Source organism: Anopheles merus, chromosome 2L, assembly GCF_017562075.2.
Source record: "Anopheles merus strain MAF chromosome 2L, AmerM5.1, whole genome shotgun sequence".
In the NCBI taxonomy this organism is placed as follows: Eukaryota; Metazoa; Arthropoda; class Insecta; order Diptera; family Culicidae; genus Anopheles; species Anopheles merus.
Window position 1 is genome coordinate 37723530 of NC_054083.1, and position 26952 is coordinate 37750481.

Here is a 26952-nt window from a genome sequence, read left to right on the forward strand (position 1 = left end):
AGTCATTAAATTGGAAAAGTTCACAGCTACGTCCGCATGCGTGTAAAGCACAGGGAGGTAACCCTGGAAAGGACAAACCCTGACATGAGACAAATCCAAAATCTGAAACCGATGATGCTCCAAAATACTTGAGAGATCTTAACGCACCTCCGGCAGAATTTTCACTAAACCTGCGGCACATTCTAGCAATCTCTAGCAGCTTTAGCTAATTAAGCGCTTAGCTCAGCTCCATAATTTTCTCTCTATTACTCTCTATCTCTCTTTCTCTCTCTCTCTCTCTCTCTCTCTCTCTCTCTTGCACCTCCCCAACTCCTGCCATTGCCAGCGCATATGCTCGCTGAATATGTTGCCAAAGTTCCGCCATCTTCATCGTCGGCGTGTGGTATGTGTGGACGCCGTCAACCACCGGCATCTTGGGATCCGATTAGGGATAGGAGCTAATGCAAGCCTGGGTCTGGGGAAAGCCATGTCACAGTAGGGGGAAATTAAACCCCAACGTCTAGCCGCAAGTGCCATAATCTTGTCGCCGAAAAAGGTCAAGGCAGCGGACGATGCCACACATCATCAAAAGGGTTGAGCTTTTGGGAATGGGGGCCTGGGAAGAATGTTGAAGATTTGCTTGCTTGCTCAACAGCTAATGAAATGTGGTCCATATAAAGGGGATTGAATGGTTGATTTATGTCAAGCATACTGTCAGCAGTTATTGGACGCTTTTGCCTGGAAACGACTTAGATGGGAAATTTAGATACTGCACCGAATTTCCTATCTGCTCGGAATCGATCACCACTTCTTGTGTCGTTTGCATCGATTTCTACACCAGAAACGTTCAGCATTTCTTTGTTTGCAATGGGGGTTTTGCTGATCTTTCCCAAAAAGCTCCCACCATCGAGAGCGTGTAATGTTTGAAGATCCTAAATCAATAGAATCCCGCTGGCAAACCAACGGCTTCGCAGAAGGAGGAGTCCCCAATTTCGATGCAAATAGGAACAGTTTTGCATCGGAAGTCACGTCGAACCTTTCCAAAGTGAAGATCTTCAACAATGCTCAAGTGCTGCAAAAGCTTAAAGCATTCCTCCCCGCAAGCAGTTTCTTCCCAAACTCGTGGCCAGCTGATGCTGAACATTCTGCGTTCGAGCACCGCTGGGCTCTGGTTTGTCGCTGCGGAAGTGTTCCAAAACGGAACCCCATTTTTGGCGCCGTTTAGTGCCGCCTATCGGCTAGAAAAGATCTTAATAGATTATTAGAATTCGGGCAACCGGAGGCCGCAGCAGTCGATGAAATGAACCAAATCCCCCCCCCCCCCACCTCCATTGTTTACCTTGTTTTGCGATGAAACAATGGCAATCGCTCGCTTCGTACCTTCCTTCCTCAAAAGTTTCCTGTCAAACTCGCTCTTCGGCCGTTGCGAGAAACGTGCAGCTTCAGCTAGAACGCGCGTGGGGCAAACGTCTTCATCCTGCCCTGGTGCGCATCCGGCATCGTTAACCATTTCTCCGATCGAACCCGAAAAAGGGTTTTCCACCCGCTGCTGAATAAGCAATTTTGGTCCCTTGGAAGAACCAAAAAAAAAAAACACCCTTCAACGGACGCTGAAAGTCGTGTGCCGTGTTCGAATCGGTACGTGAATGTTTGCGGGAGGGGCTAAAGTCGGTTACGGCTTGCCGGAAAAGCACACACACCCCTGCTGTCTCTGTCGCTCCCCCATGTCTCTCGCATTTGGTCCTCTTTTATGGAGCCGATTTTGCTGGCGCAACCCAAAACGTGATTTACAAAACGGAATCCGATAGATGGATTGGATTGCGCGACGCAGCGCTGTGATGGAACGGTAGCCGCAAGGAATTGCTCAACTTCTAGACATCAAAAATCGATACCTTTCCAGCATGGGGGCTCCAGCCACGCTGCCAAAATCGAATGAAAACCCGAAACGCTCCTGGGAGTCCATCAACGTCGGGGAAGATTCGGGGGACGGGCTTAACGTAAACACTCGACACACCTTCACATCGCTCATGTGTTCGCTCTCATCCACGTCAATCTACAGAGTATCCACAGCATTGCAGTTTGTTTTTAGAAAGGGAAGGAAAGGGAACACACACACACACAGTATCATTCACCATCGTTCATGACTTTGAGTAGAAGTAGAAAAGCTTTCCGGGCTAGTGTTAAGGGGCAGAGTAGCGCTTCCCTTGGGGGAAGGTTGGTAACTTGGTAGTGCAAAAAACCATTCACCGTTCGCGACTCTTCTGCGCGACCAGCCTCAAACACTCCAACTCACAGGATATGGTGTCTAATTTCACTTGCACGTTGCCGTGGGTCAGGTCGGCCAAAACCGGCGTGCGCGCACATAAAACACTTCTATCTCAAAATACACACACACACACACATCCCTGTGACTAAATCGAGACCGTTTGCAGCGAACAACAACACCATCACCACCACCACCACCACCATCACCACCGCACCAACACCGGTAAACCGACCGTACCGGGGGCCGATACCGATAATTGATCGAATTTCCTCTTCGTTCCCGGTAGCAGCTGGCGATGAGATTGCGCCACAGCCGCTGGACAGGGCGGACCGGCAGGAGCAACCGCACCGGTACCGGATCGTGCGGTTCAGGACCCCGTTCGAGGCACTGTTTCGCGGTAGGTCGGCCTCGACGGCGATTGCTGCTGCGGCGGCCGCCACCGTTGCAGCGTCCGGCAGCAGCCATCTTCCAGGTAGGGTACGGCGGGGCAGTGTCCCCACAAGCCACCACTGCGCGTAAATAACGGCACGGACTGGAAACGGGGGTAGAGGGAAGTCGGCCTCACTACGGTATGCATTGTAGGAGGGGGTTTTCCGTCCCTAAACAAATTGTGCTAACCACGTTTGTCGAGAAGTTTGTCGGCTAGAAGCAGCAACACACCAAAGAGGGAACAGTTCGAAGTAGTTGTAAGCTTAACTAAGCTACGGTTGGAAGTATTTTTTTTTCTCCCACGATATTCACCAAGCTGACATTTCAAACTAGTGGAAATTGGAATTACCTCAGGCATAGAATTCATTTCATTTTCTCTTCAATTCTCGTGATAGAAAATTCAACGATTGAAGATCATTTTATAAACAAATAAGCGTAAACATACAAAACAGACCAAAACAAATAACAATTAAACAGTTTTAGCAAATTATTGTGCAATGTCGACTGATTTGGCTCGTAATTCAATATTTTTCAATCATATTAACCTTACATAACATTACGTTACATCCCAAAAACATGAGAGAGCGTGTCCAAACATTTCGATAGTAGGCTCATCTTACAGGGTTTTCCCTATCACTTTAAAATATGCACATAATCATTCATAGCATCCAAGATGTTTTTCAACAGTTTTCAAATGCTGTATTTGTTTCAACTTGAAATCTCGGTTTCAACACATAACAAAGAACTGACAAACTCAATCCAGCTTGAGTCGTGTTGAAAATCATGCTGAAGAAATTAAAAGTTATGATGATGGAAATGAAATGTCAGATCTATGTGGAATAACATTTTGCAAGCGGTGAATAACAATGTTTACATTAGAAAGTGACACGGAAACCCTGTATGAGCTCAATAACCTCAATGCACAAATTATAGCTTTTACCTTTTTTTTAACCGTCAAAGGACCACAAAAGGTCTCTTTTCTCATGTTCTGCATACACCAAGACTTTGAATCACGCTTAAAAATAAGCTTTAAAATGACATCTGTGCCTTTTACCTACGATTTTTTTAACCAAGCACAGTCATCGAAGCGCGCTTAGTAAAAAATAAATTCAACAAGACCTCAGCTTCATTTAAAAGCCCGTAAAAATGTCTCAAAACATACTCAGGAGAATTAAGTTGATATGCTGCAAATTATTGCAAATTGTGCAAGATTTTGTGATTGTTTTTTTGTCGTGAAACTTAAGGTACAAAGCCAAAGCTTTGGATGTATTATACATCTGAAACTTTTAAATACATTTTATCCTGAAACCATTATAATTACAATTCAAAAATTTGTTTTACCTAAAAAAGATCAGCTTTATTGATAAAAGATTATAAAAGGTTCAACATTTGTTGCCTCAACGAGACATTTTTACGCGTGAGTGAAGACTTGAGTACTTTCCCTGATGACATCAGAAGTAAAACAATGTTAAACGGCTAGTCAGATTGTGATTTATTTAAATGGCACGGTTTACATCCCTGCTGCAAACCGCTCATGGCTCAGTAAACATGACCTTTTGGCCGCTTTTCACGACCAGTACCAATTTACAGCCTCGAAAACATATTTATTTAGCCAATCAGTCACATTTCAGTCACCACACTTACGCAATACGCTTCTTGATTCGCAAAAAAAAACAACCCTCAAGACGTGCCCGAAGTCCAATTTCTTACCTTCGCACAACACTCCACGAAACGCTGTAACCATCGTACAGTAATATTCACTTTACTCGACACACAACGGTCGACTTGCGAAACAACGCAACCTACGCAACGACGCCTGCGGACCTGCGGGTCACAAGAATAAAGTGTAAGATCATTCTATCACGTTGGCAAACCGGATGCTCACCACATACAACAGCATACAACCGCACCGCATGCAACCTGGCCGGTTGTTGGGTTGGTGGTTGGGTAGTAGTGGTCGTTAAAAAACGGTGAAATGTGCATAATACCGGTCCGTTCGTTGGCGCAATCAAAATCCACCCCAAAGAACCCCCGGGGTCCGGTTCTTGGCTGGGACGAAAACGAACTGCCAGGGCCGCGTGTCGTTTTAATTCAATTTACTCAGTATCCTTTACCCCGAGCACGAAGCAACCGAAAGCAAATACCCGAGTTCGAGCGGTCGACCGACGTTGGGATGGAGCGCAAAGGGCGGCAACCAGCTAAGTGCCGGCGGAATTGACTGGACGTGCTCTTCGGTGTTATTTTTGTTCTCGCCAGTCCGGAAGTGGGTTCGTCTCCTTGCTCGTTCTTTCTCCTTGCGGTTAGATTCTTGTCCAGGAACGGGAAACTATCTACACCGTAGCGTTCTTACCTTGGAATGTTGGGTAGAAAGTGTTTAAAAATAAATCCCTCAACTGCTTCAATATTATTTTCCAGGGTTTTTTTTTAACATCTCCTCGTGAGTTTGTTCGTTGTCGAGCGACTTGGTGTTAATGTCGTTCTTGTTTTGTTCGCGGTGTTTTGTCTGTGGCCGTGCAAAACTTGTGCAAACCGCTTGTGCGAGTGTTTTCCCAAAGGCAAACATTTTATGTGCGTGATTGTGTGCTATGCTGTGAACTTTACTAATTTTTATCACTACACCTCAACTGGCTCGAACTTTTCCGTTTCCACCACACAGTGTTTTGCCCATTGCATGTTGTAAATGTGTAGCAGAGCGGTCTCAGTTCAAAGAAGGAACAACCGAAATCAAGATAACATTTGTACATAAACACATAACACCGCCAGAGTATCAGAGTGTTTGAATTCACTGACAGATTTCGACTGACCCGAGCGCGCGCTTCTCCATCTTCTCCACACTCAATTATGCTGTGGCGCTTGTGAACTCTTCTAAACTCGATTATAAGTGGCTGCGCAAACAAATCGTTCCACCCGCTCCACATGCACTGCGACCAAGCGCGCACAGATGGTCAAAACAGGTGGCCCCCTTTTGTTTGTGCACTCTTGACATTGCTGCACATACGAAAATACCAACAAAAAACGAAAAACTGCAAACGTTTGCGTCCTTCGCGATTTCCCTGTGTATCTTTTGTGCCAGCAAAACTGCACTAGCGCGCGTGCGTTAGCTACACTATCCTTTTTGCTTGTCTGTTGTTTTTTTCCGTGTTTTAAGTGTGGTACCGTTTCTTTACTCACTCCTCAATCGCTCTCTCACTGTCTATCTCCCTATTGCTCTCTTTGTCTGTTGTTGTGTCTTTTAACACTACTGTATGTGTACCTGTATATGTGTAAATATGTGTCTCTGTGTGCGTGTTTGTTTGCTTTTGTTGTCTTATGTTTGCAACTACTACTCTTCCATGCTGCTGCTGCTGCTGCAACTCCTGCCCTTGTTCACACGCAGAAGAAATGTGCCATGTTTGTTTTGCTAGCCGTTGTAGTCAAACTTTCACACCATAAAAACCTGACCCGAAACACACACCCACACACACATACCTACACACAAACACACCTTCACACTCCTATTAGCTCATATCACATAGCAACACACACGCAATTCTACACTCACAAAAAAAGACAGCAACAATAGCGTCTATCCACTGATGGTTTATATTAGTGTAAATCACGCCTCCTCAAAAGAATAAATCATTCGTTTTTGTACATTTCCGTATAAAAAAAAAGGAAACAAAAAACAAACTCCTCACAACTAACTAGTGATAGTGTAAGATAAGCAAGAGCATTCTGTAGAGAACAATTGGTGTAATTGAAACCTTCTTTTAGTACACAAAATTGGTATTTAAAAAAAACAAACCAACACACTTAACTTAATAAAAAAAGAAACTACTGTAAGCAGCTCTAATTCCTTCTAACAGCAGTGACTTTTCTGTTATTCTTAAAAACCAATTTCTAAACACACACACTTCAACACACCTTAGCATCAAAATCACCGTGTGAATATTGAATCCTACGATAACTGATATCACTTCTTGTACTCACTTCTATTTTAAAAACCAACCAACCAACACACACCAATGTTGAACCCTCCCAATGGTGTGCCTACAGTTTTATACATATATGATATTACCTTTAAAAAAAAGTCCAGAAACCATCGAACCTTTAGCAGTACTAAATATAAGCAGTGCAAAATGTAATAGCGTGCAGGCAGATGAGAACATTTTTCGGGGTCCTTGAGGTAGTCGAGAAGAAATGGGAAGAAAAGCGCCTCGCAAGCCTGCGGCTCCAGGCGCAAGTGTTCCATTCGGTGCAGTACCGATAATTCGGTTGGCAGCGACACACCGTCGTACAATACTAAGGCCCGGCGTTTTTTGCGCGCAAATGAAACATCGTTCTCCCTTGCAGCTCGGTAATACATGCCACCAGAGACACAAATTAGTCGCACCGCCGGCACCACTGCCACGACAGCGAACGAACCGATTGCGAATCAGCTGAGTTTCGGCTGCGATCAAGAATTCAATTAAAAGACACATTCACATTGATTTTATTGCAACAACCGGTGGGACATTGGTAGGAGCAGCGCGATCGAGACACAGCAGCAGTGGAGCTGAATCCGTACCATACGCCGTCCCATTTCAATGCCATTTTTGCCAACGCTAAGCAGTTTTGCCTCTTTATCATCTTTGCCGCTTTTCTTGTGCTGTGGCGCATGCTGCACGCTGTACGGTTAATGTACGGATGACAAAAAGCAATCCAATCGTGCTTTCATAACCTTAGGGCTTCGGTGGTTTGGGTTGGAATAACAAAAAAAAAGAACTCCCCAACCAATCGGAACAACGTGTTTCTTTGCTGGCACGTAAAATGTGCTTTTTAGTGCGATTGCTACAAGATTGGAGACAGTTGTGAATTGAAAATGTAATTGTAGACTTTTGTAGTGCAAAACAGAAAGCCGAGGTACCGAAATTGGTTTTATTATTTGCCGGTAGATGGCGTTGTACGGTGAAGTAATAAGTGTCTCTGGCGACATGTGAAAAGTTTTGCAATCGTTTTTTATTCAATTTATATGTTTTAAAATGTAAAATACTACACATAATAAGAATCTTTTGTATTTATTTTTCTACCTATAGAATAATTGAGCAATCTGCTATAATTACACCCACAAGATCGTTCCCATTGAATGGCATTATTTCGGTGCTCCCGGCGACGCTGTAAATATTCTCATGCAATTATGTTTTCTAGACACAGCCGACACCCCTAAAGCAGCTCACCAGCGCCCAAGACGTGTCGAAAAATGTTCTCATCGTCCGCGTACACCAACTTGTATCCTCCCTCTTTTCTTGTAAAGCAATAAATTAGAGCCTAGCATATTAGAACGTATTTTATAAGGCCTATCAACACTGCATAACTCAATTTCTAATTACAATTTTTCTTTCTTCTTCTTCTTCCTCCCCAACTCCCACCTGCGCCTGTCTCGAAATGAAAATTTCGAAATGATTTAAAAAAAATGATACCCAAAAAAACCATACGCCTGTACCCACCAAACTTGTATCAACGCTCCATTCCCATGGACCACTCTTATCCTCGTCAATTCCGTGCTGGCAACATGGTGGAAATTTTGAAACGACACACTCTGTTTGTTCAAAATTAATTTTAATCTGCTTACCTGTATCCGAAACAACAACAACGACGCGTTCAATGATAAAAAATGTATTATCGTTGGGAAAAAATCTGCTGACACTCTCACACACACACACACATTTACATGCGTATCGTACGGAACATGCCGGCCCGCACTGCTACCGGTGCTACCTGAACCGTGGAATTTGCCATGCAGACGAAGATGAGGAACCGAGATGTGTACAGCTAACGAATCAGCACAAAGGGGCCATCCGTTTCATCCGAAAGGTAAGTGTCCATACCGTTGATGATGATGATGATGATGCCAATCTCTGCACCAATATATAACTTGCAGCACGTTTTAGCAGGGAAAAGGGAACTGTTAAATGAGGGGGGAAGGGAAACGGTACCTGGTCCGTTGTAATAGAGACCTCCTAGTTGGTGGTGAAGTAGCGAAATTTACGCTACTACGACAAGCGATAAGTGCCGCAAGGGATTACAACGGCAACACCGACGTTGAGGTGAGATGTAAAATCGATCGATGCACATAATTCAATTACCATTGCTGGGGGGAAAATGTGTAATTGAGTGTGCACACTGCCCGGAGCGGCAGCCGCCTGCCAATTTGGATGCATGATCGACTTTTACTTAACTCCCAAACGCTCCCTAAACGATGAGGATGAACAGAGAAAAACATCGGGAAGCTCGCAATCTACGCACCGAAATGCATCTCACTTTCACAGATCAAAGCATGATATTAACATAATTCGATTCTGTTTGAGCTCTCCGAAATTGATCGCAAGCGGTAAAAGGATAAAGGTAACGCTTAACCCGCCGGGGAACATCAATCGCGGAATTGCAAGCGCAAAACTGGGAGCTCCATCGACAATCGTGCTGCGGCTTTTACAGCGATTTTATCTACAGCAGCAGCAAACCGAAAACACACTCTCGTAACTCCTACAAATTTGCTCACAACACCTTCACACATCTCTTTTCCCCCTTTTCCCACCGTTTTGCCAAAATCCGAAACCGTACCGAATCCGAATGTTCGAATTTTGCAAAACTTCCCTCCGTTGCAGATGAAGTATTTTGTAGCGCGGCGCAAGTTTAAAGAGGCCTTAAAACCGTACGATGTGAAAGACGTCATGGAGCAGTACGCCGCCGGACATGTCGACCTGCTGGGCCGCGTGAAAAACGTTCAGACTAGGTACAGCCATCAATACAAACAACAACAAAATAAATGCGCTAGCGCGCGCGTACAAAGCCCTCCCCTTTTAGCGAACGAACTAACGCTTTCTCCCCCCCCCCCCCCATTCACCACTATCAGTAAGGTCTTTACTTTCCCTGTTACCTCACCCTTCTAAACTTCCATCTCGGTACTACTTCTTGGGTAGCTATGTTTGTTATGTTTGAATGTGTGTATAAGCTAACCAGTTCCTAACCAAGAGGGACGTGCGTGTCGTTTTGCAATACTAAAAAAAGTATAAGCGGTGTAGGTTACAACACCTGGCCCAGTCGTGGCGGCTGCAACGTGTGTAACAATAACAAACTAACCTTTAAGTTTCTCACCTCGGCAAACCGTTCCGCTTTCCTACAGCCACTTCTCCTCTCACATAGACCCAAAAAAAAACACACTCACTCACTTCTTTCCGCTCATTGTGGCACCTCAGTATGGTGGTTTACTTCTATTCCCCGCGTGTGCTACTAGTGTAACTACTACTACTCCTTTTATCACCAATGTTATCCCCATGTACCTGCGATTGTTTCATAGCAACCGACACGTTTTCTTTCCACCTCCCCTCTTCTTCGTCTCACACCTTGAAACACACCCTGTAAAAGCTATTTCAAAGCTCCACTGCAACACTGTCGTAACTTTTCTTCTCTTAGTTTGTTTTGTTTTGTTTTTTTTTTTAATTTTGGTTTCCCATTTTCACTTGATGATATTAATAACTAACACTCAAACGGAATGGTTACTTGCCACCTATCACATGGTTTTTGTTTTCTCTACAGTACAATACAATTTTAAAACATGTTAGAATGTGTCCAGTTTGAACCATTGTGTATTTTTCAGTAGCGTGTGTGTGTGTTGTTTGAACAATGTGTCTTTTACATTCATGTTTGAATCATATTTTTTATTTTTGAATTGTTTTAAGTTCTTGTTTTATTGTCATCTCATTGCCATTTCATATTTTTTCTCAACCTTTTTCACATCAGGCTTTCGTTGTGTGCTTTTTGCGAGACATTTCTAAAGTTTAATTGCGACGACACTAGTCGATTATTTTTATATGTTTTCGATAATCGTCAACGTTCGGCTACATGTCTTGTGTAAAAGTTTACGATAAAATTTACGATTTTTGATCCTCCACACGCCGTTCGAATCGAAACAACAACAAATTTGCGCCCATATTTCATACTCTACGATCTAAAGTTAGACAGCCATGATGACAGCCTATTTCGCTGCAGTGCTTAATAACGCCGCCCAACGTGTGTGCCCCATTGGCCGCTGGCCATAAAATTGAGTTCTTTCACCGAATTTTACGATTTGCCGCCCGCCCTATAATAGCGTCTCGCCAGTCTATTAGAACTCGCGCTTGCTAGCGCGCTCGAGCGACGTTTTAGAACGCACACACACACATTTCCTGCTTGCACAAGTACGAAACAATCTACTAGCTGCCAATATAATGGGGTACGACGTGTGAAGGCATACCCTGCCGCCGGTAGACCATTTAACGCCAGGCCGCTCGCTAAACGTGTCCACAATTTGGTGAAATGGCAAAGTTTACGAGCTGTTTGGCGCTTTTTTTTACGACTGCGCCTTTTCACTATTATGTGCTCGGTGTGGGCACTCTCTCTCTCTCTCTCTCTGTCACACTCTTTCTGTTAGTGAATCGTCGTCTTGTGGGACATTGTGGGCACGAAACGTATCTATGTTTCACGCTGGTCGTTGCAGCAGCTTGACTTGGCGCGCTTTAAAGCCCGCACGGAGGTTGTTCATCTAGTGGGTTTACTTATAGTCATGCATTGCCCACCGTCTAGACAAACTTTAGTTCCTTTGCGAACACACCACACCATCTGGAAACAGCAACTCGGGTAATGAGGTATCGAACTGGTCCGGCCTGCGTGGTCCACGACTACGGGAAAGCACCTTAATGGCTGTTTAGTTACCAGCCCGGAATGGCCAGGAAGGACATCGTTGCACACGGTTGATTGGAGAAACATAAAACCCCGGGTCCCGGACTCGGTTGTTCGAATACCATTAGCATTCGCCGGTTTTGACCGTTTCTTTGTCAAGTCGTTGCGAACAAGACACACGGCGCTGCTGCACCTTTCGGATGCGTAAAGCGTAACAATAACTGCTGACGAGAGAGATCCAAACGACACACTGGCCTCACGAAAGAACGATGTGATCTCGGTGACCTCATTTAGTGAGAGCGAGCAAGCCCCAAAGAACCACGGGATCAATTGAACTGGCTGGAAAGCATCAGGCTTGCCGGTGGCATTACCATTATCGCTGCACAAGTTTGGTTCACCAGGTTTTACAAAGCTTCACACATACACCCGGGGTTACAGGTTTGCCAACCGGGTTGTTGCTTTGTTTCGTCCTCCTTTTCCGTTCATCTCCGGAGGCTTTACAGCGCTGACGTAAAGCTGATGCAAATTGAACCACCCCGACCTGGCGTCTGGCGTCCAACAAATCCAATCAAACGGTCAACCACAACAACCGCCGTTCCACGAACATTCATAATAAGCCGCCAGGGGACTCGATGTCCTTGTTTTCTTGCATCCTTCACCCGGAGACAAATATGATGCTATAAATTTTTCCTAACGAAAGGAATCCATCAATATCATCCACCGAAAAGCATAAAAAAGCGAACAACAGTACAACGACAGCCGCGCTCCGAAAGCAGAGAATGGAAAACATTTTTAGATGACATTTTTCGACTGCAAAACAAAACTCTAAAATATGACGGGCCCCGGGTTCTGCGTTCACGCACCGCGGAGAGCAGCGCAAAGACAATGGGCTGTGGCCGTTGCTTTGTCGTCAGAAATCCCCCCCCCCCAGCGGGCACAAAGCACAAAGCGGGCGAGCAGCAGGGAGGAAGTTAGACAATGGCAACAGATCTGTCATATTTATGTCCAAATAATGTCCGTCGGGCAGGCGATTATCTGCGCTGCGTACAGGCTGCACGGTGTGTGAAAGAGATGGAGGAGGGCGAGATGAGATGGGTTTTATCATTTGTCGATGCTGGAGGGCAACTCAATGCGACGACTCAATGCGACGCTACAGGCGTTGGTGCTCGTTTGTAGTAGAGGTTATCAAGCTTATCATTAGCAGATAATTCATTGACAAGGCCCTTTAAACCTGTCGCGGTGTCTTAGTGACTCAGGGTGGCCCGGAAAGTATCCCCAAGTACATAAAGTATCCCCAAGTACACAAAACACGCCGTACCGAACGATAAGGAGTGAATTTAATGGGTTTCTTGCTAATAACGAATTGTTTTTTTAATCGATTGAAAACTCCCAAACAATGAACATTATTCTGTTGTGTTGTTTGTATTTTATGGTACTTTTCCAGACTTTTTTAATTTATTAGTTGGATAGTTGCCGTTTTCAAGGCAGGTCTCTGGATTTATTGAATGTTTCCTTATTTGCTTCAATTGCAACTGATAAGTTTAAAAATAACTAAATTTTGTTGAATATTAATGTGATATGGCGTTATGGTGTTTTGTAAAATGTCAATAAACGATTTATGTTTTATTGCTAATTTTATCATTATTTCAAAATAGCATCTAGAACTACATCTACACATTTTGTGTGCCAAGTCATATTCTTAAGCACGAATTACCTTTTAAAGAGATCCGATCTTTAAATTGATGATTTACTTTCCGCTTTGTAGATGATTCTTTTGATACTTCGTAATGCTTATTAAAGCTGCCCGACTTGCGAAATGATTTTAATTACCCAAATTTGCCTCTTTTCACTTGTTTTAACCGCTCCCCAAGACGTGAAGACATTTAAATTAGCTTTTACGGCCTAAACCGATACACCTCGCCAAACTCGCACAGGGAGGATGAACTTTAATCTTGGGCCCTTGGGTTAACCGAGACAACAGCGCGTGGATGATATTAATGGAATTGGTTCACCCTCACCGCGCCGGTGTCTAGCTAGCTATGAGCTTTTCGTCTTACCTTTCCGCTCTCACACAGTCCCTTCCACTTAGTCTTGTCAGCCGAAATGTGGCCCTGAAAAGTGATCCTACATCGTTTAGTCTCCTCAGCCACGACCGTATAAAACAACGGAAAGCGTCGAGTTAGCTTTTTAAGATGCTGGTGGCGCCCGGCCGTTGCTTATTTTTGGTACGCTCCGCACGCAACGATAATGAAGTAGCGCCAAGGGAGCGTGAATCTTCAAAGCAACGTCTGCCGTGTATGGTTTTCTGTGTGTTCTGGGCGATGTATTCCTCTCTTGCAAATTGAGCATCATCAACCGACAGAGGACACAGCAAAAAATATGGTTCATTGTTTTTTGCGTACCGATTTCCTCGAAACGTACGTCCTTTTTTCCTCCTGTTCTATGGGTTAAGCTTGTTAAAGAGCGTCCTCAAATATGACATTCCTTCTCTACCGCAGGAAACAGGTGATGGAAGCAGCTGCCGTTGACAGGCCCACTCAACACTCTGCTGCACATTAGACGCTTCATTTAAGTTCTCGCCAAGGGCACACGGAGCTGGAGGTCATGCAGGTGATGTGTGTGTGTCACCGCAATCCTTTCACGAATGGGGCACGGATATGACAAGCTTAAACCAGGGGAAAAGTCTCGACCATAACCAGTAACAACATGCAAAAAATAAGCCGTGGTAGACAGGCTCCAAACACCCTACAGTATGCGAAAAACACACGGCAACGAGTTTGGGGGCTACGGGTGACATTATGTCGTGCAATAATCAACTACTAACCGTAACGACCTTTACGCGACCCGGTCTAGCCTAGCGTGAGTGAAAGCACTGACGCATGTTTTTTTTTTTTTTTTTACCATGGCAACGATCACCGTTGTCGCCTGAAATTGGATTCATTTTCCGCTAGGATGGAATCCTTTCCAGCGAATAATTGCATACGATGCTGCCGAGATAGTCTGCCAGACATACGGAGCAACTTTGCATTGAAAAAGGCTACCGGTTGATACTGAAAAATGTATCTACTTCTTTGATTAAGAATTGTAAAATAAACTGTATAATATTTATAAAACATCAACCAACTTGCATACTGCGAGCAGTCAGTTACCCGACACTCTTCATACACTTATTGAGGTATTTTCTCCATTTTGCTGCCATATACATCATTAACACCGACCTCAACCACTGTACCGGCGCCATCAAAGTGAAGCCATAAAGGCAGATTTGAAACCATTAAAGCACGGTACACTTTGGCACCACTACGTAAGCTTATTGCTTTTAAGACAAGGCGAAACGGGATTAGGGCACACACTGCTGTCACCTTATCTACAGCTGGTTTTCGTTTATGTTGCCCCGTTTTATGGGTTTGCTGTAAAACGTAAAGGGATGCCGTTCGACCGCAGCAAATTGTCCATCGTTCATCCATTTGATCTGGACGGATGCGGAGTGTTGCGGCATGGGGTTAAAAGGGTTAATGAGTGTGCAACTATTACAGTGTCGTTTCGGTGGTTCAAACATTTCCCTCCCGGTTTTGGTTTCCCGCAAACATTAATCTCGCTTTAAAGCTAATCGGGCGGAACGTTCATCAATTAACGGTGGTTGTTTAAAAAAAACGGTTTTATCTCTATATCCCGGTATTAAATTATAGCTACACCGTGCTGTTGCCTTGACGCTTAAATCACTCTTAAAATATTTACCATTGCAAAATGGTGGCCCTTGTACGGACCGGTGTGCTCGCGTGCGGTGCGTCAACATTCCACCGTGATTTACTTCGGTATGTTCGGAGTGCTGCTCTCCGATGGGAAGACGATTGGGAGTTTTTTTTTTTTTCTAGACTTCCATACAGCCAGCCCGTGTGCTGCATGCCTGATGGAATTTATTCTGCCAATAATTAAATCAATTCAATTCGTTTCCAATTGTATCACGCCGAAGCTATTAGGCCGCACAAATCGTAACAAACAGATTTCCAATTTTCCACGCCCAAATGCCAGTGTTTCGGGGTTTTATTTTTCTCTGTGCGCTTTCTTTCTTCGGTGGTTCGGTGCGTTGTTTTTCTCCGCTTTTTTTTTGCTCACTCGCTATTTTAGCAAACATTTTAAACCATAAACCCGAACGACTCGAGGCTTCTTTCTCTCGGTGTGTGTGTGTAAGTGTGCCCGCGTTTATGCCCCTGGGAAAGTGCAAAGCGAAACAAAGTCATAAACCAACCGAAAACACCCAGAAACCCTGAAAGTCCATAGTACTTTCTCAAGGCGGGTTTTATTGAAAAATGTGCCAAACCGCTCGGCGCGCGAGGTGAGCTGTGAGGCAGGAGTAGCGAATGTAATTCAATCAACCAATTTTATGGCTGTCTGCCAAAACAGTGCCGTGTAAAAACGTACCCCGGGCCGGCCACAATCCGATCATGAACGGGGAAGTGCTTTGCGTAAAGTTGCCAGTTTTCGGTGTCTGTCTTATTCCCTTTATTATTCTTTACTCGAAACTCGCTCTCGGTGCTTGGTATGCTTTCAATGTATTTTTTTTGTTTTATATGTGCGTGTGTCATTATTTTTTGTGATGTAGTTTTGTAGCTTTTAGGCCCTACCCTTCGAGATTTCACTCAACCCGGCAGCGATACCCGGTTCGTGCCTGACTTCTTTAACGAGCTTTAATGGCCATGGACCGTCGGCACTGGTGCGGGGTTTGGTACTCTAATTCGTTGAAGTGTTGTTTGAAGTGCAGAACGAAAAACAAAGTAGCTAGCAGAACCCATTCTCGACTTGTATTATCTTACACATGTAAGGTAAGGTTCGATTATTCAGAATCATGCACGTTTTGGCGTTTGACATGGAGACGCCTGGTGCTGCACGTGCAAGGGAAGCCAGATGGAGACGCCCGGTGCCTTACTTCGTGAGGAAAAACAGATGGAGACGCCTGGTGGCGCTTAACATAACACGTTCCAGTCCATTTTCGTTTCATTCCGAATGGAATATTTCCGACTAAATCCAACCATTTACAGTGACCCATTTTTTATCCCGAACCACTCCACCCTCAATAAATGCAAATAAACGACTACATGCCGGGGTAGAGCGCATGCACTGCCACTCAACCCGAGGTCAAAATGGTCGGATAAAAAGGTGTGTAGCTGTGTAGCGATGGTGTAAATTTATTCATAGCACCCATGTAGGGTGCTCTGATCCTGTGGTTTTGATTTGGTTGTTCTCATTTTTGGGGGTGTTTTTTCTGCAATTAAATGCAAATGATGTGGTTTTGATGGGTTTCTTGTGATTGGAGAGTGTACATACACAGTCGCTATTGTTGTGTGAGTATTTGTAGGGCAAATGTGCTGCGAAAAATTTGTAGATCATCAATCTGATGTACGCTAATGCTGAGATACTAAAATTTTCCAATGTACGTAAGACAGTAAAGGGAATGACTATTTGGTTCTAAAATCTTGATTTTTATAAGAACTCGTATGAGCACCAAGTGTATGATATGTGCGTGCTACTCGTGCATTTTATCGAAAATTTTGCTCGTTCTATATTTTACACTCCAACCAACCGAAACACCAACCACAACAATACATAAAATACAAAATCCCATACACTAAATCTTGCGCTTCGATGACCGTTTGGAGGATAATAAAAAAAATCACCACACGTTCGATCCCAATCGATCGTGGTGCCATAAATTGTAGCCACAAATCCCTACACAACAACAAGAACTGGCCGGTGACCGGTGCGCGCTGGTGTGAAAACCTGCTTACCCATTTTTATAGTGTTTAATCTGTGGGCAGCGCGCGGCAACAAACGTGCACGCGCGTATCCGACCGTCCGATTATGTACGCTTCGTGTGGGATTTCAGCACTCTCCTTATTGTACGATTGTGAAAAATGGGACCGATCCCTTTTTGATTGCGATGTGTCGTAAAACCCGCCGAACAAGTCCCCGAACTCCTTTAAACCCCCCAGTCAAAAACGGGTACGGAATGGATTATTTGACCTCGTAAAATGAGCGGTATTCATGGGCGCTTTTGCCATAAAGTCCACCATGCAGAGAGTAAAAAGTAACCCATTTTGCAACGACACATCGCATTGGCATTGGCACGTCGGAACATACAGAGTATTTCGCGGGGTTAATAATCTACTTGCATATGCGGGCTAATTGTGTTAACGCATGCGAGCGGATCAAGCCATAAAGAGAAAAAGTTGGCAAACTGTTGGATGTTGTTTTACGTGAAAATGAAACCCTCGATACAGCAACAAAAAACGCACTCACTCAACCCAATGGCAGTGTAAACAGAACCCCTATAAAAGAACTCTCTGTGAACGATCGGGATTTGGGCACGTTTTATGATCGCTCTGTAGTGACCAGCAGTGCAAAACCCGGTAATCAATGTTCATTATCAAATCGAACACGTGTTGTTATGGCGTATGGCGATGCTTAATTCTGTTTCCTGCCAATGACCAAACACCGAAAGATTGGATCAAAAATCGTAAACATAAGTTCTGTCCGTTGAGATTAATGTTCTGTTTGGTTTAGTACTTTCGATGTACCACTTTTTTGCATTTTATTTTATTGACTTCCATCCTTCACTACCATGCAAACAATGTTTTCCATGCGCCATCAGAATTGATTCACCGCATTCAATGTATCATCGGCATCGATTATTTAAATGCAACCCTCCTTCGCCACAGTGAACAAAACCACACAGTTTCATCCTTCCTAGCAGTGTATGAGTGTTTCAGTGTGTGTTAGTGTGCTAGCTGCTCGATTCACCGTGTGGATGCTATCGTTGTTGTGTCGTACTACTATATCGATGTGATTCGTGTTTTGGTTAAGCTTACTGTAAACGTGTGTTTTATTCTATAACTCTCTCTCTCTCTATCTGTTTGGCTATGTACATTTTAGTTCCATTTAAATGTCTGTGTGTAAGTGTGTGTTTGTTTTGTATCATCACTGATTTCTATCTCTTCGCAGTAGCATCTCAACCCGACTCAGTCCAGCTGCAACACATGCAACATATCTAACCATCTAACCCCTCGTTCTGTCTAAAACGTGTCCCGACTCTCGTACGGTAGTGGCCACCCCGTTATGTTTCATCGCACAGCGAGACAGCGTCTTCCTTACTATTCCGTACCATGGATTTATGTTTTCCCATTCTTTATGGTTTCCTTTCGTCCATACTATTTACAAGGGTTCGGAAAAAACTCAATAAACACCATCTTTAGAATTATAACAAAGCTACCGTCAAGGGTTGGTTTTACTTTGGCTTCATATATGATTTCCCAAAATCGGTCGCTTCTCTCTTGCATTAAAATCAAAACAAAATGAATTCATATTTAATAGCATTCACTCACCTCTGCAACTAAACTTCTTAAACCAAAGTTGGCCACAACCGCCAGGCAGCACCGAAGCACGCGCTCGAAGTGACGCAAAGCCACAAACCACTCCACAAAGCGGCTCAGGTGCAGTGTGCAAGAATTAATCCACGGGGAGTGTAAATTACAATTTTAACACCCACAGTACAACCACCGCCAGCTCACCGCCACCGGCAGCAAACGAACGGCACGGTACAACTTTGAACCGACCTCACTGCCCGCGTGCTGTGTTTAAATTAAACAAACTTCCTATTATCCCGCTCCACCGGTAGTGGTGCAAAGTGCAAACACGAGTTTCGGAACGCAGGCTCTCTCGACCCCTTAAACTGTCCGATTTGGAGCTGTACTGTACAATTGAATTAATTTCCTCCCCCCTTTTCGGCCAAACTGGACCCGAGGCGGAAGCTCACGAAACGTGCCTACTACTGCACAATGGCATGGTACGGAAAGTGTCTGTGCTGCAGAAAGATGACTCCCGAATCGAGCAGTAAATGCATGGATTCATAACCATTTATGTGGAGGGACCTGCGTTGGAGATGGTGGCAAATGATTTGCAAAAAGATTTGCCCCAACTATCATCCCCGTTGGGTTAACTACATACCAAAAATCTTGGCAAAACTACTTTCCAAGCTCTGTTTCTACCTACCCTCTTATCGTACCACTTTCCCGCTACCGGAAGGCCAACGATGTTGGTGCTGGACTAAAACCAAACCGAAAACCCCGGACGGTTCTTCCTGGTGGCGGTAAATTATTCATAGACTCCAGACCGGATACTTTGATGCGCATAACAAATAAGCGCCCCGGTCACCACTTTGCCACACTACGCTGCGGGTCAACTATGGTGAAATGAAGGGAAGGGGCTGACTGTTTTTTTTTTGTATTCACTTCCGTTTCCGCTTCACCGTGTGCTTCAGTTTTGCTGTCCTTGTGAGCGGTGGAGCTGTGGTGCGCTAAGAGCGAATGAAACGACTGGAAATAAAAAAATATATAAAATGCTCCTGCACTTCCCACCAGGACTACGCTAGTCCGAGCCGAGCGCCGATTCAGCTTAACCCCGTCGAGCAGGAAATGAAACTTAAAAACCGTGAGCCCCGGCCCGCAACGCAAAGCATCGCTGAATTATTGACCAACTAGTTGGAAACGCAATACGCAAGGGAAAGCGTGGAAAGCTTTCACTACGCTGCAGCTCGCACCGGGAATGCAGAGGCTGAACTTCTTCGTACGAAAGAACGCCAACGCTTCACCCGGTGGGCTGAAGGAGCGAAATCGTGCGAAGGCTTCACAGCAAATATAGCGGCAGCAACTTTTATAGCACTTCTAGCGCGGTGTAAAGATAAGCACAGCCACACAAACTCTTGGGGATGGCAGCGGTGTCTTAACATTTTCGCCCCACCCGGAGTAAAACACACTCCAATCGAATCGCTTTCCCTGCTAGCGGGAAGCAAGTGTGCAAAAGCGAATTATACCGTGCAAATATTTGCCTGCTGACGTATAAATCATCGCAAAGCCGAGCTGCCAGAGCCAAGGCGGAACCGAGTTGGCTGGCTTCCTCCTTTCTGCTATTGGTGCGTTCGGTACCCAGCTCCGGGGGGAAGTTTGAAAAACATCTTCCATACCGTGCACGCACCCGGGACGATAGACATGTTTTGTCCAAAGACAAACCGGACACATCCCCCGCAGGGGTAGAATGCCGCTCAATGGAAAGGGCGAAAGCGTTCCGCTTGCTTATTACTTTCATTACCTGCTAACTTGCCGGAAGGTTGTGGGACTTCTCCGGGTTTTGTGAGCACAAACAGTGCTGTAAATACAAATTACACAAAACTCTCCGAGTAAACTTTGCAGTGGCTGTGCGGTTTGTGGCGGGATGGTCGGTGGGAAGATGTATTGCCGTCCAGTGTACTGTGCACTGCAAATGGACGGACGGGCGTGCTGTGAGCAGCGTGAAACCAGGGGAAACGATTAGCCATAGTGGTCAGTGATTGTATTTCTGATTGCAATGGGGTACGTTAGCCAAAATTGGGTTTGGTTTTGTGTGAAGAGAGGGAGAGTGCCGTTTCACTTAGAGCGTAGTACGTGAAAGTTGGCTCTACAGCAGGAAGGAAACGTAGCACGGAATGGACTATTTGTTTGTCTTTGAACATCTGATGTACACTTAGGATGAAATACTTGATTTGGATGTAAATTCATTATAGATTAAATAGCTCCGGAAAGCATTGTTGAAAGCTCAAGCAGTTGAAGCTTGTGTTTTTGATAAATTTACTACGATAAAAAATTGGAGTCTTTATTAGTACAATTACGTGTGCTAAATACTAATTGATGATTATATGATGTGTACAACAAATATGATAAACTATAAAATTTGATTAATAAATACAAAAAAAGTACTTGTTTTACTTTTTGCATATTTTAATTGATATTGAAGCCACCTTCTTGAGAGTTTGCTATGTTGTATGAGTTAGTGTACAATTTAAACTGAAGTGTTTTGCTGGAAAAAGACTCATTCAAAAATCCAACCTAACGAATTAGAATCGAGGTCATTTTTCTTTGGATTGATTGTTTCGGTGCCAAATGTAATTCGAAGAAATGCATTCATAAAACTGCTGTACTAAATAAACCAAACCGTCATGCATCGTCATCGTCATGAGCTGCCGCAATCGATGTAAACAGCGTATGTCGACTATTTGTCGACAAACCGCCAACCAGCTGTACTAAAATTCACCGTGCTTGCACTCTATCAATACTATTCGTGTACTATACGGCATACTAGATTACTCATAACACTCTTTCTTCTATTTTCTCTTTCTCCCATTCACTCACTATCACACTGTCACTATTACTCTCTCTCTCTGTCTCTGTATCTCTCTCACTCTCGTCTCTTACTTTTTTGTTTGTCTCTGTACTAAACCCGATATATGCTATCGCATCGCGTATAAAATGTGGTTTACATCTCGCGGCTACACCGCCAAACTCTCTCTGTCCCCCCATCCCCTCTCGGTGTACAAAACATGTGTTCGATATGTAATTAAATTGTTTGCATAATTGATAAAAACCCACCACACACACAACATAACAAATATGTACACCGTGCTACACTACACAAAAATTGCATACCTTTTGGGGTTGTACGAAAAACCGCCACCATCAAAACCTAACTTACCACACTTGTTTGCGTACATGCACAACCCCCCCGTCCGCACACTGTACCGTTCCATCTCACGAATATTTTCACGAATGTGTACATGGACCTTCCCCTTCCAATCACTCCATCACACCGAGACACATTTTCACACCGTTTCCCAATCGAACCCTCGACCACCCTTTCCACCCCTGCGTCATGGCGGCTCCTCCTCCTCCTTCCAAATAGCTAAAGTATTTCGTGGCACGTAAAAAATTCCGCGAGGCACAGAAACCGTACGATGTGAAAGATGTTATGGAACAGTACACTTCGGGACATGCGGATCTGCTGACCCGCGTCAGGAACCTACAGTTTAGGTGAGAGCACTCCTTCCTCCTTTTTCTATTCCGCATTGCTATACACTGTTTTTTGTACTTCCGTTTTTTTCTCTTCTTTTCTTCTCTTCTTTTCCATTGATCCATTTCTCATTTGGTCGTGTATTTAAAGCGGTTTCTTTTTCTTTCACTTTTCTTTTCCGTTACTTTTGCTCTCGAACGGTTGTATACTGCCCAAAGTTTTCGCGTTTACTTTCTTCTGGTTCCCAATTTTATATCTTTCTATTCAGCTCTCTTTCTCTCGCTCTATCTTCCGCTCTTCGTTACTTATACTTCATTACTTTTTTCATGTTTTGCCTTCGATTGACCTATCGAGCATCCAATGGCTGCAATAGATTGTTTCCGTTTCGTTTGCTTCTGTGCCCTCTCGCTGTGTACGATCGGTCTACGATCTGATGCAAAGATCGTACCCAAGCCGAATGCAAAACTTTTCCAGAAGAGCTTCCAAGCTACGTGCTTTATTTTGTACCCAAAACAAAAAACGAAAAAACAAATGCCATCAAATTGTATTCTTCACTGCTCGCGTGGAATCCTGTCATACGGTGGCGAATGAGCACGTTTGCATCGTTTTAACGCCTCTTACGGCTCTTTTTCAATACGCATTACCCTTTTCTCAGCATCCCTATGAATGGCTGATTTAAAATAATGTTTCTTATGTAACTTTCTTATAATTTTTGCTCAATGATTCTTCCTGCCTCAATGAACGGCAACTAAAAGTATAAATATTGGGCTGAATTTTTTTATGTTTCCTCTTTATTTGTTCACATATTTCGAATTATTTTTATTGCAAAACAATAGCAAAAGCAAAACAGTTTGGACCATTGGAGGATTAATGCTCAGTTATTTCTTATGTTGATTCTTTGTCTGTATGTGTGTGTGTGCGTGTTTTTTTATGTTCAACCTTCCGAACCGATTCCAAATGCGTTACTACCCCTCTTAGGCAGTTATTTCGTTGTTTCGAGATTGCGTGTTTACAGCTAATTCGAACTGATTTGTCGTATGTTTTGTACAAAATTATAGCCGTCCGTATTTTTTGTTTATCGCCATTTTTGGTTCCCCTTTTCAAAAATGTTGCTATCAAATCCAAAAACCAAACCAATGCGTTATAAATCAGTTACCTTATTATATGCGTAATCAGCAGCGTTTGAATGTGTATGCTCATTTGCTTTACTTTGCGATTTGAATCTATGGTATTGTTCCGCTCAGCCAAAAGCCCTGTTGTACTTTTATTTAGAATAGTTTTACAACCATAACGTGGTGTGTGCGTCTCGTTTGTTTACAATTTTGTTTTTTGTTTGATTCATTTACAGAAAAGTATATTGAAATGTATGATTATTATTTTGTCAAAAACCAAAAACCACCCCTTACAGCGAATAGTTTTGAATGTCATTGATGTATTTTTGTTGCATTCGAAAGACGTATTGTTTTTATTAATTGTTTTCTTTTCAAAATACCAGTACAGTGTGTGTAGCACCGGTTGTCGTTCATTTTATCCATTTTTATCTACAAGTTGTGTAAAATGTTTAAACCCAACTGCTCATAAAATCCTGCTCAATCCGCCTCAACCGAACTTCCTTTAAATGCGCTCGTGAGCGAAATAAACTGTTGACCAAAACTAAAACACAACAACATGTTGTTTGATGTTCTTTTTTTTGTCTTCATTCTCGGTGTAATCATTGTAAAGTGTATTGTTTTGGTATTTATTTTATAAGAATATTTCATATACGTAATACTCCAGTTTTACTGTGCCAATTATCGTACAAGAAAGCTTCCGGGTTTATTCAGCAGTTTGGCGTAAATGTACCTAATGAGTGTTTAATTAATTTTCATATTTATTCAACTCGAAAATAAATGTTACCAGCCTGCTGTTATATCATCCCTCAAAGCCAATATTTAATCATAAAGCAAACGAATAATAATAATTACAATAACAACAACAAAAATCCATCAATGACGTTTGTAAGCTCTGCCTGTTGATTCGACTTTTCGCCAATGTTTGTACAGTTTGTGCGTTCGGTTTTGTTTTACTTCCGCCCGGAATCGGATATACCGAGTAGAGTTGTTGGCGTAGAAAGGTGTATGCCCGCAAAGCCCTTGCACTTGCTGATCGATAGCGCTCAGTGAACGGGCGTTCATTACAAAAAACATCGTTCCGTTCCATCTTACCTGTACATATACATACAAATAGCCAGCGCGAGTTATGTTAAGCCATAGTTACAGCCGTGCCTCAGTAGAACATCAAACAAAACAGCGCTAGTAGTGCAAACAAGTAAATGGGGAGCAACAACAGCAGCAGCAGTATAAAGAATAGAATCAAACAAAAAAAACCGTTTACCCTCATGTAAAGGACACCCATTCCAGATCCTCCATCAAGCCCCCCCCAAAAACACACACACACAAAGTCACACAATAGGCAATCATCCTACCCGTATCACTGCTCCTCCTGCACCATCTAATAACACTTTGTAAATAAACACAGCCTAAACACACCTACGCACACCCTTAAACAAGCGCGCGCGCGTACACACACACAGAGGCTCAAGAGCGCGCTCGCCGTTCCAGTCTCGCTGGTGATCCGTATCGTATGGGGCAGGCCCGTTTTATGAAGCTCTCGTACTCGATGGTAGATTGCCTGTTTTCTTCGACACGCTTATCGTGTGTGCGGCCCCCTCTGCAAGAATAACAATAACACCCTTACGCTGTCGCGACGCTGTTCGCAGCGCAGCGCTACAAGTAAATCAACATCATTGCTTTACGCGCGTACACTTTCGTGTTTTATTTCCTGCGCGAAGCGTAAAGTTCTCGGCTTCAATTTTGGGCCAGTGAGTCTAAGGCTCACAGAGTAAAAAAATGTTCCGACACGCCCGGTCGGTGGAGCAGGAAATAAAACACTCCTCGTGAAGTGGCGGTACGGTAGCCCGTACCTGTCTTCGGGCTCTCAATTCATGGCCATGGTAATATCTGTACCGTATGAGGGTTATTTCGGAAAGATTAGGGCACTTGGAGTACAGCACTTGCGAATATGTGGATGTTTTCATCAACAAGCCATCTGCACTGGTACATCAAACTCATATAGGTTTATCTTGGGTCGGCCCTTCGGAAGACCTAGGTACACGTGTACTTTTGTACAGATTTTGTCCTAATAAAAATGCTTAGAAATAGCAATTTAGATCGATTTAAAATTATTCATTAAATGTGATATCTGATCATATTATTGAGTTTAATTTGTTATTTTTTCATATTAAATTTGTTTTTTAAATGTGTTTTTTTCATTAAATTATTTGTTTTTTTTTATCAATATTGTTTGATGATATCGTTTTTGGTATTTAATTATCAAGTTTTATCACAAACAAACGTGTTCAATTCTTAGTTCAAACTTGGGCAGTGTTTAAAGCCTGCGAATCAATCTTCATTGATTTTTCAAATTTATTATGCTCCTCCCTGCTTAAACCGTTTGAATCTTTTATTGTACATGTATATTTCTTGCTATGCTTTTTAAAAGATTTTTGAAAAAAAGTTTATATGTGTTTTTAATGAAATTTTAAGTAGCCTTACAGTTGATTTTTTTTATTTTAAGCATAAAAATAGTTTAAAATATACTAAAATACTTACATCGGCTGCAATAATGTCAACTAAAATAAGTGCAATAAACTGCAATAACAAAAAGCACGAAGTCAAGATTGTTTAAAGAAAATTTGAATTAATTGTGGAATCAAACTGTCGATGAACAATTAATTTGAAAATATTAATGAACATGAATACTTTAAATCGATCTAAATTCACGTTCGTGTAAAAGCATATTTAGTCATGCTGTACATTTGAAAAAACCTAGAACAGTTCCCGACTTCACCCGCCTTTAAGCTGTAGAAAACTGCTCTCCCTGTTCCTTTCATCCGCTTATCATCCTTGCCTATCGACTAGCAGAACAAATACCAACCATTTCCATTCTCCATCGAGTGCTCGAGTGCAGTGTGAGAAGAAAAACACCCACCACACCCCAGCCGTGTGCATGTTGCTGTTGTGTAGTTTTGCCTTGCATAGTCAATGTGTTCGAAAGTAGCAAGTCGGACTCGGAAAGTGCTGTCCCCACTTCATGGCTTTCATGTACATTGTAGTACCGTTTTCCCGCTCGATCCTAGAATGAAGTGCAACTGTCACCAATTACACGACCCATTACCCACGCATGATGTATTTAGTAGGCTTACCGAGTGGCAACAATGCACGCCGTCTTTGTGCCGTTAGCGTGCTGCCGGTCGCACAATAAACTCTCCCCCTGTCTGGCTCTCAAGTTACGATTCACCCAGTAATGGGATGACATTTCTAAACAAATCACCACAATCAATACCAGCCGGCAGAGCATGAACGTGGCAAAAGTTTGCACCGAGGCGATGACAAACTGAAATCTAATCGGATTAATGTGTAGCTTCGTCGTGCGATAAAACATCACAAAGATTGGGTTGCTTTTGATGTGGTCAGGTTTTAAGGGGCTGTCGTTTGTGCCGGCATTGTAACAGCACCATTTCCGCCTTTTGCTAAGCGAATTGTATCCCGGAAACTCGTACGCTTCTTCTTGTAAGTGAAGAGTAGCTTCCATCAGCTTTCCGGCAACGCTTATAGCATGCCTGGAAGCAAAACTTTCAACCCAACACTAAATTAGGCTACCTTTTTGCTAGCACGAGGCGTACCAAATTG

The 26952-nt window shown here is 43.4% G+C and overlaps 1 protein-coding gene across 9 annotated transcripts in view; it reads left to right on the plus strand.

The window, feature by feature from the left end:
• The window catches only part of LOC121593283 (potassium voltage-gated channel subfamily KQT member 1-like), a 159396-nt gene that overhangs the window by 109678 nt on the left and 22766 nt on the right, over nt 1-26952 (plus strand). For all 9 annotated transcript variants that reach the window (XM_041915525.1, XM_041915526.1, XM_041915518.1 and 6 more), the window contains 2 exons: nt 8436-8506; nt 9298-9425. In XM_041915525.1, the coding sequence (XP_041771459.1) occupies nt 8436-8506; nt 9298-9425 (199 nt within the window). The remainder of the gene's footprint in view (nt 1-8435; nt 8507-9297; nt 9426-26952) is intronic.